The sequence below is a fragment of the Crocuta crocuta genome, unplaced genomic scaffold (genome assembly GCF_008692635.1).
Source record: "Crocuta crocuta isolate KB4526 unplaced genomic scaffold, BGI_CrCroc_1.0 scaffold59-1, whole genome shotgun sequence".
Classification (NCBI taxonomy): domain Eukaryota; kingdom Metazoa; phylum Chordata; class Mammalia; order Carnivora; family Hyaenidae; genus Crocuta; species Crocuta crocuta.
Window position 1 is genome coordinate 2588277 of NW_027551579.1, and position 19442 is coordinate 2607718.

The following is a 19442-nucleotide window of genomic DNA, read 5'->3' on the forward strand; positions in this document are numbered from 1 at the left end:
CTTGAAGTCTTTCCTACCTCACTGTACATTTCCAGCCTCATCTTCTGAAACAGAAACTCACTCTCAACCAAACTGTCATTCCTCAGCACATTCTGCATAGTCTTATTTTGGTGTCTATTTTTAAGTACTGTTTTCTTCCACCCAGTGTCTAACTGCAGCCCCACACTGCCCATAAAAGCTTTATACCACCTCAGCCCCCATCGTCTTGTTGTGTTTCTCTGTTAAAGCTTAAGACAGATTCTAGTCAAAATGAAGGCTTCCGCCCCTTCCCAAAATACGTAGCTCTTGAATCCAGTGGCAAAACATGTATTAGTGTCCAGGGGACCCTAATCCAGAAAGTAGGCATGATCACAGTATCTTTTATTCTACTTTATTCATTCTTCTCCCTTCAAAAAGTTTATACATTTATATCTAACCTCTGTAAAGCGAATCCCTTATATTGCTAATAAACAAGATTCCTACAGATAGTACCAATTGTATTATTAGGCTTATTATAGCCTTCATTGACATTAAGTAGTATTTGCATTTTCTCCTAGACTTGTTTTGGCTCACAAAGTGAGATGTTTGGTTAATAAAATACTGTACATAATCTCTTATAACTAGTGGGTCTCCACAAACAATAATTTAGGGAGTGAGTATATAAAAAATGAAAGAGGGGAGGGATAGTTGGTTGGTTCTTTGGTTGACTGCAGAGCAGGGCTCTCGGTGGAAATATTGTCCTCCCGGTGACATGTGGCAATGTCCAGAGACATCTTCAGTGGTCACAGCTGGGGAGGGGGTGCTGCCTCTCATGAGTGGAGAGCAGGGTCGCTGCTGGTCATCCTGCAGTACACCAGACACCCTCCACAACAGAGAATTAACCTGTCTGAGGTGAAAACACCTTGCTGTCAAGTATTAGGTCAGTAAAATTCTCGCTGGGAAGATATGTAAGAACAGCCTCTCTGATCTAAAGGAGAGAAAGACATTGAACCTCTGAGAACAAAGTAAATAAAAATAAAATATATAAACTTATATAACTAAAATTATATAAATGGATAGACTTAGGAGGTAAAGCAAATGAAGTGACTGGAACAGGACAAAATCAGACTAGCTTTGGACAACAGTGACTCCTTCTGTTTTCTGATATGCTTCCTTCCTGTTTGTCTTCTCAGTCTTTCCTCTACCTGGCCTGGTATATGACTATGTCTGTTCTGGGACATTATAACAACTTTTTTTTTGCTGCTCATCTTCTTGACATTGCTATGGGATTCAAGACACTAAGAACCATCTTGTCATCGGTAACTCACAATGGCAAGCAGGTAAAAGTTTATTTTTTTTTTTTTTACCTCCCGTGAAAACCACCACCACCACCAACAACAACAAATATACCAGTAAAAATAAAACCCAACCTCCAATGGCAATGTATAGTTTTGAAGATTTTTGTGAATGGAGGATATGTACTTTTTCTTTTACAAGCCATGAGGAATATTGGTTGAACAGTCCCCTGCACCTACATTCAAGTCTTGGCTTGACTGATTCACTGTGTGACCTTGGATAACTGATTTCTTTTAAATCTCAACTCGTTGTGTAAAATGAATACAGTAAAATTACCTGCCTTTTAGAGTTTCTGGGAAAAAATAAGAACATAAATGTGGAGGTGTTAGCACACAGGCTCTGTCACATATAAAATACTGGAGAAAATAGTTATTTTTTTCCTAATATGATATTTACTCTGTTTGATACCAGAGGGAACCGAACTGTGTTGCCAGAATCCTGATGCACTAGTTATAGTAGTAATAAAACACGAGGTGCCGTATTCTTAGTTTAATGTGATATTTAAAAAGTGGGTATGATGTGGTCCTTTCTGCATTTTTAAATTAGAAAGAATCTTAATGTTTCCTACTAGGTAAGGTCATACTCCAAGTACTTCCATACTGGCTTAGTTCCAGATAATCAATTTATGTTTTAATGGTGCCCAGTTGTAACATGAAAAGTTTCATTATTCATAAACTCATTGTAGAAACATGTATTTATTAATTCATTCTCTATCACATGTCTACTGGAAGGTAACACATTCTGTATTAGTTATGTGGTTTAACAGTCCTTCTTTTCCAGAATTTTGTAATTCAGCATATTTTTAAATCCATGCCCCTCCAGAATGTGTGAACCATGTCCATAATTAAATTCATAGAATTCATAGTTAAATTATCATGATTTTTGTTTCCTAAATTCCAATACATTGTTCTTCTTCTATATGTCACTTTAATTTCTGAATGTGACTAGACATCAGCAAAAAGTGTTTATTCATTCATAGTATTGAGCTCCTAATATATTTAAAGAACTGGAGATTCTGAATCTATTTGGTATTTTCACACAAAAGGATTGGCATTGCTTTCAATACACTTCTGAAATTTTTTGGGATTATTCCTTTTTTTAAATGTTTAATTTATTTCAGAGAGAGAGAGAGAGAGACAGCGTGAGCAGGGGAGGGTCAGAGAGAGAGAGAGACAGAATCTGAAGCAGGTTCTAGGCTCTGAGCTAGTTGTCAGCACAGAGCCCAATGCGGGGCTCAAACTCACAATCCATGAGATCATGACCTGAGCCAAAATTGGACGCCCAACCAACTGAGCCACCCAGGTGCCCCTATTCCTTTTCTTTTTGAGATACCAATTTTTCACTTGCAGAAATATAGAAAGCTTAATAGTCCTTATGTAAAATATGTAGAAATTTATAGTGGCATTGTACTTAGTTTATGGAAGTGAGTTAAGCTCTCTATTCAGATAGCATGTTTTCTTCAGATAGTTATAAAATGATTTTTGAAGGACTTAATATATGCTGCCACAGTCAAGAACATAGGAATTCATTGTAATCAGAGGAGGCAGACATAAAAAATAATGCATTTTAGTGTGTTTAGATTTTTTGTGATATAACCAGAAATATATTTTCACCAACTCGAAAATATGAAAGTCATATTTTCAGCACATACATATTATGGTCAATTTGGATGTGAAATTCAATGAGAGTTTATTCACATTCCAGCTGTAGTATGCATTTATTAACCAATTAAGTAGCCAAGTTTTGCATAAAATAGTCTGACCACTTGATAAAATAAAGAGAATATGAAAATAAATTTCCCCACTGAGGAGTAAAAAGGTATGGTGTAAGGTATGGATCCCATTACTTTCTAGTCAATAAACCCAGGTATGTGCTCATAGAATATTCCCCTCTCTCACTGATGTCAAATATGCCAGTCGTATATGTCTTGCATTTCTAATGCATGTTCAATGTCACATTGTTTTCCAGCTTGTATTAACCGTTGGCTTGTTAGCTGTTGTTGTATACCTATATACTGTTGTGGCATTCAATTTTTTCCGAAAATTCTACAATAAAAGTGAAGATGGTGACACACCAGATATGAAATGTGATGATATGCTAACGGTAAGTGCATACACTTTGATCTCATATGAATGAAAAATTCTTCTTCTTCAATACGAGTGGTTAGAAAATAGCATACCCAGTATGGCTCTTTAAAGAATCAAGTTTTCATTGTTTTGTGGAACATGATATACCATTTCTGCCGTTTTTACACATCTGCTGTACCAGCCTGACATCAGTAGAATTTTCACAAAAGGAACTTAGAACTGGAAGGATTAAGATAAACACTTTAGCTGAATTGGTTCATAGATTCCCAGACAGCGGGTAAAATTATTTCCTGGGAGAATATTTTGAAGCCTTTGTTACTTGTTTACTTTAATGATATTAACTGACATCAAGAATATCCAAAAATGTATCTCTTACCTGAACTCTTAGTTTTTGCTTAAATATTCAGTATTGTGGCTTAAATTACGTTTTTAGTCTTGGTTTTAAAATCAACAGATGTTTAGACTTTCATATTGCTCTCTCCCTGTCCCATAAACCGCCCCTCTGATATTGGCAAATCAGAATTTTTTATAGGTGAGATCTTAGATTGGAAATACGTATTTCTAGCTGAAAAGAGATGAATTCTTCAATGAGCACCAAATCAAAATTCCTACATAGTTGGGGTTAGTGGTGAAAGAGACCAACAAAGTGATAGTAAAATTACTCTAGTAAAAAAAAAAAGTCCCAAAAGAGTAATGAGAGGGAACCATTAATATTATTAAACCAATACTTAAGGCAGATTTTGTATTAGAGAATGATACATCTGTAGGACAGAATAGAGAGTCTAGAAATACATGCAGATACACTTGGAAATTAAAAGTATGATAAAACATGGCTTTTGTTGAAGTCATGAAATAAATGAATTCAGTAATTCTTGATACTGGGGAAGTTTTGATAAAAATTTATACCAACCTAGTTCTTTAAATCAAAATAAACTTTTAATGCAAAAAAATAATAAAAGTAATAAGAATTTGACTTCTGAAATAATAGTTCTTAAATGGGTCTTCCTGAGTATGTCGTGAAAACAAAGATGCATGGGGTCCTAAAGAATTACTTTAAAAAGGAACAACTGTAAGCAGAATCTTAAAGACAAATGAAAAATGGGGAAAAATATATTCAACACTGTAGCATAAGGCCAGTGTCCTTAATTTACTAAGCCTTTATCACATCACTAGGAGATAAACAAGCCAATAGGAAAATGAACAAACCATATCTAGACAAGTCATGGTAAAATTCAGTCAGCTTACAAATTGGGAAAGATACTTACCCACTTAAAGAAATGCAAATCAGAACAATTAGCTGCCAGATAATAGACTTCTTATCTATCAGGTTTGCAAAATATTAAAGTTTGTTAATACTACAGTTGTTGAATTGAAGGAAAAACTGAACTGAAAAACTTTCATGAAACTTGTTGGGAATTCGAATTGATACAATGATTTTAGAGAAAGTTTGCAATATCTGTCACATTTTTCATTCAACTTGTCAGTTCCACTACTCATACTGATTTAAATCTTTGTTTACAAATAGGCTCCTGTATGTTTAAGGATACTTGCTACTATCACAAATTGGAAGTAATCTAAATTATATCAAAGAGTCCCAATGAAATCAACTATGGCAAATCCATATAATGGAAAAGTAGGTGGCTGTTTAAAAATAAGACAAATCTGCACACGCTGATATAGAAAGACATACAGATTGCATTTAAGTGGGGAGGGAGGAGGCAAGAGCTTGAATAGGGTTATGATAAGATCCTGATTGTGTGTACACACACACACACACACACACACGCTAGAATGTACACATTAGATACGTTAGATTATGTTAGATCTAATGAATGGATACAGCGTTTCTGGAAGGATACATAGGAAACTGATAACAATGGTTCCTACAGGAAGTGGGACTACAGATTAGGGAGAGAAGAAACTTACATGGTAAGAGACTGGTCACTAGTGGTAACATCCACCAGTCGCTAACATATGACACTTTACCATCAGTGAGGAAGTTACTTTAGACATCCTTCATCTCTTCTTGCGGGAGCTGCCTTTAATATCCACCTTCCCTCTCTACCCAGTGACCCTGAAGCCCTGGGGTGGCAGCTGGCTAGAGGCAGGGAGAGGAGCGGACAGCTGGAGGAGTCAACAAGGCACAACGGAGTCCGTAATAACTAACAGCAGGCAGTGGTGCTTCCAGTGACTCCAGGGAGATTCACTTCTATTCTATAAGCACCCCTCCCCCCACCATGGTTCTAAATCTCAAAGTCCACCCTGGTTGCGTCAGAAAGTTTAGTGAGATGATTCACTGCCAGAGGGTGCGGTGCTCGGTGAATCGCTGGATTGCTGGAAAGTCAGGATGCCTGCAGGTAGTGCTGTTGAGTGGCCTGTGTTAGGCACAGTGGGAACAGTGTGGCCTCGCATGCCCTCTTCCTACCACAGTAAGTCCCCTGTCACATCCAGGTGTCTCCTCTGTCATGAGTCATATTTGACCCTATTCACTTATCCTAATAGTATCCTTGGATGACCACATTTCAAATATCACTCTTGGTATTTTCCATTGCTTTTGTAAATTTTGCCAGTGAACTTACTATGAGAAGATTCCAGGTGTGGTTTGAGCACCAGGTGTCTTAGGAAGACAACAAACTGCCTTTACGTGGTTGACGTTACCCAGTTGCATGGAACACGTAGGGAGAAGATAGAGAAGTTTACCTCACTTTAGGGTGAGGAAATAAGGCTCTTGATATTTTTGACCATGGCCTCAGGACTGAGCCAGAGCCTGGATTTTGTTCAGTTGGAGGGATTTCTGCCCCTACCAGTGAGACTAGCTGTGACTAGGTCTGTTCTGGGTGTTACCATGTCTGCACATAACCGTAAGCTTTGTATCTTGCCTTTGGCTAGGGTGAGGATGTGGGTTGGGGCATCATAAGGATGTGCCTTAGATGTTTCTTCTCGCAAAAGAGAAAGTTCATTGCAAGATACAAACAACATCTAAGCCCCCACACTGCCATCAGGTGATCAACCATACGGGGTCTGTGTAGCTTTGCTCATGCTTGTATCCAGCTGACTGTTCTTAGAAATGGTCACATCAGAGGCCACGTTACCTAGATTTACCTTATAATAGTTGGTCTCAAAACCCCTTTTAGTTTGCCTCTTACCAATACTGTGCAGCAAGGTTTGAACAAGCCAACATTTAAAATGCAACTGCTCTACTTGTAGTGATGCTCATTTGAAGTTAAGGCTTAGCAGAACCACGCAGCTAGCAAGACAGAGTATGGAGTAGGAAGGGTCACATTTCGTTTCTTGCATGTACCTCTCAAAAGAGAATCTTTTCTTTACATCCATCACTAGCACTTAGTCTGCACAGGGTGAAGTCAGGGATTGTTTGCTTGAGATAGGTTTTCTTCATTCACACCCTGTTTTCTTGGCAACATGCTGAGTTTCCAGTGCCTTCATTGCTTCTGGTAGTTTCCTGGGGTATGTAGAACATTTTAGGTTTCCACAGGGATGTGGTTCATCTGCAGTGTTTCATACCTAACAGCAGGTGGCGCTGTAGCTGCAGTTTTACAGACTCCGTGATGCTTCACGCCTGCCTGCCTGTCTGCTCACCTGCCTGCCTCCTCCTTTTCTTTCCTTCCTTCCTTTTTCTTTTTCTTTTTTCTTCCCTTCCCTTCCCTTTTTTTATTTTACTTATTTAATTAGGATCGTGGTGTTTGAAGCCTGAGAATCTAATTAAACTATTAGTATCCTGAGAGAATCTGAACCTCTTCTCTAAGAATGTAGGAGGAGAAAGTGAAACATGATCAAAAGTTCCAAAGTCCCCTGGGCAAAAAGATGATTATAGCTAACTAGCCAGGGAGACTGACCTGGCCCAGAGAAAGACATTCATCTCAAAGGCATGGTTCTTTCACAGCTCACCAGGGCAGCTCTTCGTGAGCCACAGCTCAATGAAGCCACCCTCACATCCCCTGAGTCAGGAACTGCAGGGAAGGTGTCCAGACCTGTTGTGTATTTTGGAAAAAAAAAAAAACTTCCCAGGTAGTTGAGAGAATGAGTTACTCCTAGGGAAGTAACCAACTTAGGGGACCGTTCTAAATCACTCATTTAACTATAAGTAATCTCTATCTGTCTCCGTCTATGTCTTTTGTCTTTCTCTCTCCATTTCTATTTCTCCCCCTATTTTTTTTTCTTTTGGGTCAGGAGAAAGATGTCATAAAGATCTTCCCCAAGCCACCAGAAGCTGTTCCTCCTCAGTATTTCCTAAAGCTGTCATATACAGTGATCAACTCTGTAATGAATCCATTTGGGAGATGAGTGAGTAGGGGAGAAACCATAGAATATTCCATTTTGGGAATTACCAACTGCGTATTCCCAGTGCTGGTAGCACTGCGCACCTTCCTTCCTTATGACTCAGATTCTCTGAACAGAGTGTATCAGTTTGTCTCCCAGAATTATGGCTTTCCATTCTCCAACTCTGACATTCAGGTTTAAGTTGATTCTGTGAAAAGGAAGGCGAATGAGAGATTTTCCATTTTCAGGAGCAGAATGATAATGTGACAACTAAAAGCCTGACAGCCCTATGTAGGTGGGTGTTCACCACCCTACCTCGTATCCCAGCCATCCACTTTTATTTCTGGGGATAACCAGGTAGTGCAGGTTAAGGTTGGGAAATCGGTATCAAAACCCCACAGGCAAACTGTGCATCATATACTTTTAAAATTTGGTATCTTATTAAGCCTAAATAATCAAATCCATAAGACTGCCTATCTTTTCAGCATAGCCATAAGTCTATTGAAATATGGCAGAATCCTTTTTGTCAACATCAGAGCTTTTACAGAATGAAGGTGAGCAGAGAGACATGGATGTTGCTAGATGGCTGGCGGGAGACCCTAGAAATAGGAGACACTTACTTTGGTACTTTCACCTCATTTCATGGTCATGTCTTCAACTATGCATGTCTCGAAACTAAACATTCTCTTGAGGATAGACTCACATTAAGCAGGCTCCTAAGAGTCAGATGTATGAGTCAGAATACCAATATCCTACTCATTAAGAGTTCATGCCACAAGTCAACACATTATCTTCCCTACAGAAAAACTCTATGGGCACCGGGGTGGCTCAGTCAGTTAAGCATCTGACTTCTGTTCAGGTCATGATCTCATGGTTTGTGACTTCAAGCCTTTTGTTGGGCTCTGTGCTGACATCTCAGAGCCTGGAGGCTGCTACGGATTCTGTGTCCTTCTCTCTCTCTGCCCCTCCCCTGCTTGTGCTCTGTCTCCCTCTCTCTTTCTCTCTTAAAGATAAATAAACATTAAATTAAAAAAATCTTGAAAACCAAATTATAATCCAGTAAAAGTATTGGTCAGCAAGGTTTAGCAAAAGGAAGTAGCTAGATGATCTTGGTCCCCTACATGTCAAACAAGCATGCGTTGGAGAGCTAGGACATTCCAGAACGTGGACGGATAACTGCAGTGATACACTGTTGGCCCACTCTGGGTGTGATATGAGGGTGAGGAAACAAAGGGTCAGAACTGGATGTGGAGAAGTGCCAACCAGAGCCAGGTAGATTGTCCAAATCGAGTCTTCAGCCCAGAGAGGGGATTGCAAACAAAGCTAAGTAAGGTGAAGCCAAGAAAGGATGGTCTATGTTAGTTCTCTATGTAAAGAGTAGGCAGCTGCAATAGAACATGATCCAGGGGTGCCTGGATGTCTCAGCTGGTTAAGTGTCCGCCTCTTGGTTTCAGTTCAGGTCACGATTTTGTGGGTTCAAGCCCCACACAGGACTCTGCGCTGATGGTGTGGATCCTGCTTGGAATTCTCTCTCTCCCCCTCTCTGCCCCTTCCCAACTCATGCTGTCTCTGTCTCTCTCTCTCGAAATAAATAAACAAAAACCTTTAAAAAAAAAAAAAACGCTCTCCATTTCCTGTGGCCATGACTAAGAACATATGAAGACAGATTTGGAGAAAACCATATAATTACAATCTTAATAACAAGAATTGTGTATGGTAAAAATATTCTAGCAAGATGCAAGAGTATACAGTGAAAATAAAACTTTTCCCCCAGATCCACTGCTAGGAGTTTCAGGCACTGTTTTAGACACACAGAGTTCTGGGAAATTAATGCAGTCTCCTGATGGATGTTCTTTTAAATGACGGTCTTCAAAATTTTACTTCCAGAGTTTGGTTCTGTAGTGGGTACCAGGAACCTCAGTATTTAGTCCTCTAGGAGAGCCGGAATACATAGTTAGGTTTAGGCTCCATCAGGCTGTCTTTACAGAATGACTTTTCTGGGGCACCCGGGGGGCTCAGTCAGTTAAGCAGCTGACTTCATCTCAGGTCATGATCTCACAGTTTGTAAGCTCAAGCCACACATTGGGCTCTGTGCTGACAGCTCAGAGCCTGGAGCCTGCTTGAGATTCTGTGTCTCCCTCTCTCTCTCTGTCTCTCCCCTGCTCATGCTCTGTCTCTCCCTCAAAAATAAACAAACATAAAAAAAAAAAAAAAAAGAATAACTTTTCCGGCCTCTCTGCAAGACAGACCCCTTACCTGAGCCCCAGGATGGTTCCTGGGTGGGCAGTGGCAGAGCCGGCTTCTGATCCACTTCATTCGCTATGTGCCAGATTGATAAACCTCCTTCCTGAGGGACCCAATCTTCATTTAATTCTGATCACTGAATTCCAGGCATCTGGCCCAGGACACTTTCTATGTGCTGCATCTCTCACTAAATTAGCTGTTGAACTGGGAGCATTTTGGGGTCACCTTGCTGCCTTGCCCTTTTTGGAGTGATCTGAGAAGTTGAGGTTGATGGGCTGAGACAGCAAAGTCTCCATGAGAACACTGATCAATCATGACTTTGCACCCCTCATTCACCCCTAGGTGATGTATAAGTTCCTATCACGTGCTGGACATTATTTTAGGCCCTGATAGTAGAGCAGTAACCAAAGTCTTTCTTGTAATGAAGCCAGTTCTAGTGCAGTGAGAGAGATCATAAAGCATCAAAAATAAGTTTGGAATTCAGGAAAGAGACCCGAGGTGTAAACAAAAAAATTTGTAAGTCATTGGCACAGAGATGGTACTTAACTGTGAAGTGGGAACATTCATCTAGGAAGAACTGGCCAAGGAGAAATGGGAAATACTTGTTTAAGATAGGGAGGGTGTGCAAACCAAGATCTAGAACTGGGAGTGGTTTATCTGAGGGACATGGTTGGAGTGGGGGGTGGTACTTAGGAGCTCTGACCCATCAGCAGAGAGGGATGAAGCGTCACTAAATCTGAGGCCCTGACCTGGAGAGTCTAAGCTTATCCTGAAAACAGATAAAACACTGATGTTTTAAGCCATTGGCTCTCAACTGTTATGATTTTGCCCTCCCGGGGACCCTTGGCAACGTCTACAGATATTTTTGGTTATCTATAGGATGAGGTGCTATCGGTGGGTGCTATTGAGTGGGTACAGGCCAGAGATCATTATAGAACATCCTACAATGCACGTGATAGATCCTATACAAAGAACTATCCAGCCCTAAATGTCACTGAGGCTGAAAACCCCACCCTCTTCGGCAGTGGGCACTTGGAGCTCTGCTTCTTCTTGGTTGCTTTAATGTTTCAGATTCTACACAATAAGCTGTTATTACTCCTTGTCTCTCCTCTCTGTTGTCTTTCTTCTATACATTAAAGTAGACAGTTTTCAGCATCATATTCCATACATGACAGATGAGGGGATGGTGTTATCAGGTCTGGTTGTTTTCTAGCTTAATTTCTGAGTTTCCATCTCATTATATATTGAGGTTTTCCTTCCTCTTTCCTATGTCTGTTATGATGAAAGAAAGAAAAAAAGAGCAGTGTGATTGAACATAGCTTTGTGGGCCTTAATGTGATCTTAATGGGATCACCTTATGCCAGATGCTACTGAGGTATTTTTCATTCCTTGCAAAGCGTGACAGAAGGTGCGAGGCAGAGTGTGCAGTGTTGAGTTTTGTTTAAAAGACACCAGAGCATAAGAGCCAAGTCTTTGCATCACAATCACAAATACAGAAACAAAAAGAGGCAATGTAGAGAGCAGAGATCACCAGTATCCAGAGTTAGGATCAGCACCTCGAGAGAGAACCTTAGCTTTGTTAAATGTGCAGACGGGCGGCGTCCCCAGGAAGTGACCGTGCCTCCCTTTTCCAGTGCTATATGTTCCACATGTATGTCGGGGTACGCGCCGGAGGGGGAATTGGCGATGAAATTGAAGACCCAGCAGGCGACGAATATGAGATCTATCGGATCATCTTTGATATCACCTTCTTCTTCTTCGTGATTGTCATTCTCTTGGCCATAATACAAGGTAAGCATCATCCTTACTGAAGCTCAAGAGGATCTAGAATTTGAGTCCCTTATTGTTCAAGTTAACATTTAAGGTTGGGCAAGAATGTAAGTGCTTTCTGGAAAAGCTAAGTAGAACTTTTCCTTTCAGTATTCCTTCATTTGGAATCTGTAGGGGGGGAATCAGAAGGGGCCCTGGTAAAGGAGAAGATGGATATACAGGTTTCTTTGGACCCTTTTCCCATTACCTCATGGAAAGAGCACTTTCTTCGGTGTGACTTTCTGCCCTGCCACTTAATAACTTCACAGTATTGGGTGGGTGAACCATTTAATTCCTTTGGGTCTATCAGATGGAAATTAACATAGGTTTCTAAACCGTGGTATTGTTGAAAAAAATTTAAGAAGTGATGTATAGGGGGGCCTGGGTGGCTCAGTCAGTTAAGTGTCCAACTTTGGCTCAGGTCATGATCTCACTGCTCATGAGTTCAAGCCCCTCATCGGGCTCTCTGCTGACAGCTCAGAGCCGGGAGCCTGCTTCAGATTCTATGTCTCCCTCTCTTTGCCCCTCCGTTGCTTGCATTCTGTCTCCCTCTCTTAAAAATAAACATTAAAAAATATTTAAATAAAATATGTAAGAAAGAAGTGATGTAGGGGCACCTGAGTGGCTCAGTTGGTTAAGCCTCCGACTTCGGCTCAGGATATGATCTCGTGGTTTGTGAGTTCGAGCCCTGTGTTGGGCTCTCCACTGACAGCACAGAGCCTGGAGCCTGTTTTGGATTCTGTGTCTCCTTCTCTCTCTCCGCCCTTCTTCCCTTGCTCGCACTCTGTCTGTCTCTCTCAAAAATAAATAAAAACATTAACACATTTTTTTAAAAGAGTGATGTACATAGGAGTACTCAGCACAGTATCTAATGCCTCATAAATAATCCTAAGGCTATCATTGTTGACTACCTGCTATGTGCCTGGCACATGTATTAACTCATTTTACCTTCATACACCCCGTGAAAATGGTGGTGTTATTTACAGTTGAAAACTGAGCCATAATAAGTCTGAGTAACTGGCCCAAAGTGCACAGTCAAGAAGTGTCAGGGCTGGAATCCAAACCCAAGGTTTGGTGCCCATTAGGGCCCCTGGGTAGCTCAGTCAACTAAGTATCTGATCCTTGGTTTGGGCTCAGGTCATGATCTCACGGTTTCATGAGTTTGAGCCCGGTGTCAGACTCTGCTAATGGCATAGAGTGTGCTTGGGATTCTCTCTCTCTCTCTCTCTCTCTCTCTCTCTNTAAATAAATAAATAAATAAATAAATAAATAAATAAATAAATAAATAAAACTACAACAACAACAAAAACCCGAGAGCCATGTTAACCTACAATTCTTCCTTTATCCCAAGGGAACTTGGAATGTGGTGTTTTTCTCCCTCGGGAAAAATCTTGTTACATTTTTCTGCTTATCCGTTTACCTTGGTTTGAATTAAATGTCTATAAACAAGACACCCTCTAAGCTCTCCAGGCACAAAGCAGTACTTTTTGTTTCCAGTAAAGTACATGAACAAGTTGACAAGATTCATAATCTATCCTTTCGTCTTTATTGAGTGGAACAATAACATGTTTTATAAGACAGCAAACTCCTAAAACACTCGGAAAAACGTGTGTAGCCAGTAAGTCACAGGAGGAAAAGGGGCTGAGAGAAAACAGCGCAGTGCAGACACAGTTAACAGTGTGCTGGCAAGTTGATGTGTGAGGAACATGTAACGAGAATGATTGGAGGCAGATTCCTCAGTTAATAGGGTAATTTCTGATTTCCAAATTGGCACTTGAAAATGTTATTAGTAGAGCTTTTGGTCCTTGCCAAACAGAAATCTCTATTGCTCTTTCTCGGAGCGTCAAGTCTCGGATAACATACCATGTGTATGTGCCACATTAACGAGCGGTTTTTCCTGTTCTGTCACTCCATTTTTATTTTATTTTTTTTAATGTTTTATTTATTTCTAGGAGAGGAGAGAGACACAGCATGAGCAGGGGAGGGTCAGAGAGAGAGGGAGTCACAGACTGAAACAGGCTCCAGGATCTGAGCTGGCAGTCAGCACAGAGCCCGACGCGGGGCTCGAACCCACGAACTGCGAGATCATGACCTAAGCAAAAGTCGGACACTTAACTGACTAAGTCACCCAGGCGCCCCTCTGTCACTCCATTTTTAAACCCCCTTCTCAGGGAGGGTGTAAGCACAGGTACAGAACCCGCATGTGCTCCTGCCCGCCAAGAGGTAACACTGCTGCCCTAAGAGGAGTATCGGGTGTGTGCTCACGACTTCTCCCAACATGGCTCTGCATTTTCTCTTTCCTTGGAAGGATTAGCCGGGTGGCTGGGAATTTCATTATTATTCTCTGGTTGATAAAGATCAGTGTGTGTTTTTATTTAACACTAGGTTTAATTATTGATGCTTTTGGAGAGCTAAGAGACCAACAAGAGCAAGTCAAAGAAGACATGGAGGTGAGTCTTCCCGCATTGGACTCAGCTGTGTTGTTGTTGTGGGCATTCCTGTTCCTTACTGCCCTTATCAAAGAGCCACAGATGTGGGAGAAAGTAAGAAAAGGGCGTAAGCAACACGTGGCTTCCTTGGCCTGTTTTCCGTCCAGGCAGTGCACATAATTGAGCAGTGTGGTAGGCTGGAAACATGGCAGAGCCCGGGTGCGTGCAAACAGCAGTACCTCCTGCTCCCCGAGGAGAACCACCCGTTCAAAAACGGTGGATTCACTGACAATTAAGTACACAGGAAATTGCAGAACAGTGGTTGAACCCTTTTAACAACTCATTGGAGAGATTTGTAGTATAACGTACAGGCTGTGGAAAATCAGAAATGGGTTTTAAATAAGGTGAAGGGGTTTGGCAGTGCATTAGCAACTAACAAGGTTAGGGGCAGGAAGGTGGGCTTGGGAGCATGTTTTAGGAAGGAGGTGACGGGGCTCTTGCTAACAACGTCCACCAAAGATGTAGGAACCAGATGGATTCAAGAGAACTTTAGAATTGGCATGGCAAGAAGAGGGTGATTGGCCAGATGCAGAGGGTGAGGTGTTCAGAGCAAGCAGGGATGCCACCCAGATTTCCAGAGTAACTGACATAAGTAACACAGAGGAGGGGCAGGTTCGTGGGTGAAGCTCTTAAGTATGAGCCTATTTTGTAAAGACCTATTGCCTTTCTGAATGTGGCCTTCCTGCCGTCCATAGTTGTTGGTCAATAGGGCAGAGAGAGCTGAATAAATTATTTTAATCATCTTGAGTCTAGGCCCTAGAATGTAAGGCATCATAAACATGCCTCCGATGGTATTGAACAGTTGCTAATTTGCACGCAAGATGAACATCTGGAGCCACACAAGGGCAATAACTATTAAATTCACTGGAGTTGATACATATGAAATTCTCATAATGACACGGGAGGCCTGCTTCTCCTTGGGTTTTGCAGGCTAGTTCTGCAGACGACAGACCTAAGCAGGTATTGTGCTGAGAGATCTGGTTAGACTAGACCAAGCGGGGAGAAAGAGCAGGCACCCCATTCCTGGAGTAGAAGGTGCTCCCGATACACGTTCATTGGTTAATTCTGCACTTTAGCTCGGTGTCTGGCCCATGGCGGACCCTCTCTCAGTCATTGATTAAACACCTCACAGCTTGGGATTTGATTTGGCTCTCCCCAGATGGGAGTAATCTGGATTTCCCCCCCCCCTTCTCTTGGTCATCAGACTTTGTTCAAGTAGGTACGAAGCTGGTGGTTTCAGCTGAGGATACACTGAGTCCTGCCTACATAACTTGAGTCAATGTCATGAACAAGACTGATAGCTAAGTCTGGGCACTCTCACTTAGGCTCAAGAAAATAAGGAAAAGACAGCACTTTTCAGCCATCTTGATCCTGTGCGCTTCTTCCTACGTATGTTACTTGTTGCTGGTACCTATGTCATTTAAACCTCCAGCAAGGTATAGTTGTGGTAACAGTTAAATTAGTATTCATGTGCTTGGCACAGCCTTCCGCCATGATCTTCTACAAAGATCGAGTAAGCATCTGCCCCCTAAGTGGCGAGTTGTGTGTTCCTTTGTTTTCCTTTCCGAATTCTGACATTTTAATGTTTCCCTTTGTCTTCTAGACCAAATGTTTCATCTGTGGGATAGGCAACGATTACTTCGACACAGTGCCACATGGCTTTGAAACCCACACTTTACAGGAACACAACCTGGCCAATTACCTGTGAGTGTGCCTGACTCAGAGTCTCCAGCCCCTCCTTGTACCCACCAAAGCTCCCATATTAGCAAGCTTGAGAAGCAGAAGAGAGATAGCTTCCTTTCCTTTATGTGATCGAACTCAGGCTTCATATATATCTCTTTGAGAGAAAGACTCCCAGCTGGTGGTTCTCTTCTTATGTCAGCCTCCTGAGCACAAAAGAAAAGAACTTGCAGCCCTTTGTGTGAATGATACCTTCTAGAACATGAAATGGAAAGCTGGAAAAGGATAAGCAAAATACATGCTCAGCCTCTCAGAGAGCCTTGGCCATGTTACCCTTTCAAGAAGGGAGACTCCAGATGCTTCCTAGAGATAGAGGAATCTCCATTTTCATTTTCTGATGACATACAGATCTCTTTAGGCACAAGTATCCTCTTTAGGCACTGTATCCTAACATGATTAAAAATTGCATTTTTTTTTAAAATACATAGAAATCTAGCTATTGCTTTAGGACTAGCTCAAGCTGCAGTTGGGTACAAAATTATTCTTGGTTTCTGACCAATTTTAATATCAAACAGAAGAGAGGCAGAGGAGCACAGTAGCTAAAAGAAAAAAGGCGGGCTTTGGAATTCACAACTGTGGGACATTAGGCAAGTTATTTAAACTTTTTGATCCCTGCTTTTCTAAGTGGGGATTGTGATTCCTGCCCCACGTGTGGATAAGTGCCATCTGGCACGGAGTCTGACGCACCGCAGCTCCCAAGAGGTATAACCTGCACTGTACACACGCATATTGTAGCTCCTTTGAAAATATACTTGTTTTTCTTTCATAGTGTATTGTCAAGTTGGTGTCTATAAAAGAAATGCTTTTTAAAAATGGTTAGGTTTTTGCTTCTCGTGGCATTTTCTGCCTTGCAGTTTTGATACATTGCCCTGCCAACAGTGTGAAGTTAGCCCATCGCCAGATCAGAAGTATCTGTGTACGCTGACATTTCCGTACAACCCATTTCTGATTAGTCTCTCTGTATCTGTAGGTTTTTTCTGATGTATCTCATCAACAAAGATGAAACAGAGCACACAGGACAGGTAGGTCAACAGGGACCATACACCGTCTTCTGAAAGAAGTGACAGAATCTGCACACGATGTGGAAAATGTATGCATTAAACCTGAATGCAGAGTTTGTGTTCCGATAAGTATAATGTCCTTGACTGCTTAATTAGAAAGCAGATGATTTCAGAGGAGTTCCAGCCCACAGTATTAGGATCAGTTAAAAATCATTGTGTATGAAATGTCTGCTGTTCTCCTTAAGTATTTGAAGCTCTCTCCACATATATTCACCTCCAAATGTTAACAGTTTGAATTTGAAGGATACAATTAATAATAGTAATTTCTTTACAAGAACCCATAAAATCACATGCCACAAATAGAAATAGATGAGGTCTGGTATGGTTAGGCGCTCTCTAGATGAATTTGGGCCTTTCCAACCATGTAGTTATGTGTACTTACACAGTTACACGGGTATGTGATCTGTATGCAACAAATGTGTGTTTCTGTCTTATGTTTTGTGGCAATGCACAGATTCTGGGGAAAGACATGACCTTAATACATTTCCTTTCCATTTACAGGAATCTTATGTCTGGAAGATGTACCAAGAAAGGTGCTGGGAGTTCTTCCCAGCGGGGGACTGCTTCCGGAAACAGTATGAAGACCAGCTAAATTAAACTCAGACTCCAATCACCTCTGAAAACCAAAACATACACATCCACTCTCTCTGTTTCGGTCTCTCTCTGTCTCTCTGACTCTCTCTTTCTCTGCTCTCTTGGAGACATCCTGCTGAATTTGCAGACTGGCAGCATTATATGCTTTCTGGGAGCAGTGAACTCTGTTTCTGAAGACTTGACTGTGCTTTTCCTACCCCCACCTCCCACCTTGTGTATTTTCTTTGAGAATAAAGACTGAAGAATATTCTAAATTCATACACAGACAACATAGGAACTCTGGAAACGACACCATTTCAGACACTCTCCATCATAACACAAACAGACCGATTTCCTTCTGAGACTCCTGGAAGTCCCCTTGAGCTACAGGACAGTCACAGAGACGCGTGGCAGCCACACTCATCCAGCCCCTTTATTTCACCATCCTGAGAGGAACTCTCTAATGGTCACAGAGCACTGTAGCACTTAAGAGATTGCCGTGGACACCACTTACGAAGGGAAATAGTGCCTTACTATATGTGGGTTGAGCTATGCAGAAGACGTGTGCATGAAAAAAAACATCTTTATTTTCTTTATGTCGATTTTTTTTCTTAGATTGATTTTGTGGAGTTTTTTTTCCTTTATTCTTATCTATCTCTGGTGGGGGAGGGTAAGGAAAGCAGTTTGTGTGCAACTTTTTACAAAACAACGGGTGGCCTGTCTCAGGATGAGAGGAGGCTCTTCTCATTCGCTAAATTCACATTTACCCTCCCCATGTGATCGTGTTCTTATTTTGGTAATGCTCTGATGCAACACTGCAACTTTATGAAATCTTTGTATGAAAACATAAAGACTGCAAAAAAAAAAAACTTTCAAAAGAAATAATTCATTGCATGTTTATTATGCAAGTTTAAAAGAACAAAGAAAACCTCCAGAAGCAAGTCGATGAACTTGAGAGACCTTTCATGATAACTCTACTCATAGTAATAAAGTGTTGTGGGCTTAATTGTATATTTGGAGCCAGTGTCATCCACCAACAATGTGATACGTTATGAACTTGACAGTAGTTTTGGGTTTTTCTCTTTATTTGGTCACCTGTGATCAGTTGCTGATTAAGGACTTCTTGTCCGGCCATTTTTTTTAATATCAAAGCTGAAGCAATATCCATTCAGGGAGTTCATCAGATGCATCAAAAACCACGGATGATAATTACCAGTCACTCCATTTTGAGTCCTTTTAAATGTAATGCTTATCTTTACAAATAAAAAGACAGATTCAGAAAGGAAGCAAGATCATTTTGCACGCATTGGAGCTCTTTTACTACAAGTCTGCTTGTTAATTTTAGAATTGGAAAACTGCTCTGATTAAACTATTTAACTAACTTTCTCACTCTCTTCTTTCTCCATTTCATATATAGTTGGGAGGCATTATAAAACCTTGAGCTTTTAACTTGAGGGGGGTCCGGGGCAATGCAAACCCTGCCCTATGGCCTTTAGTGCCTTCAGATTTCCTTATGGCTGAACGAGGTCTCTGCCTTTATGCTTACAGAAACACAGCAGCAGTTTGTAGCACCCAGCTTCACCCCTGTCCTTCGCTGACTTGGGCCATCAGGAGTTCGCTAAAACCACCAACGACAATAAAGTCGCTGTCTCCCAAATCATTTAATTTTTATACAGCTCTCATTCTAGAAGGTTCTTCCTTGCTCAGGGCAGTTTTTTCCCCTGTAATAGTACAGATTCATTTTCTGCCTTCATATGAAAGAGAACTGGTACACTAGCTAGAAAGTGGTGTTATTAGATACTCAGACACTAATCGAACATTCGCTGTGTTCCAAACACTGTGCTGGG

At 41.1% G+C, this 19442-nt stretch overlaps 1 protein-coding gene across 1 annotated transcript in view; it reads left to right on the forward strand.

Moving 5' to 3' along the window:
• RYR2 (ryanodine receptor 2) overlaps window positions 1-18977 on the forward strand; it is a 674490-nt gene extending 655513 nt beyond the window's left edge. Inside the window, exons 103-109 of the mRNA XM_077751737.1 lie at window positions 1152-1298; window positions 3283-3417; window positions 11558-11714; window positions 14118-14182; window positions 15825-15925; window positions 16932-16983; window positions 17524-18977. Of these exons, the coding sequence (XP_077607863.1) occupies window positions 1152-1298; window positions 3283-3417; window positions 11558-11714; window positions 14118-14182; window positions 15825-15925; window positions 16932-16983; window positions 17524-17619 (753 nt within the window). The 3' untranslated portion in view covers window positions 17620-18977. The remainder of the gene's footprint in view (window positions 1-1151; window positions 1299-3282; window positions 3418-11557; window positions 11715-14117; window positions 14183-15824; window positions 15926-16931; window positions 16984-17523) is intronic.
• Window positions 18978-19442: the final 465 nt, after the last annotated feature.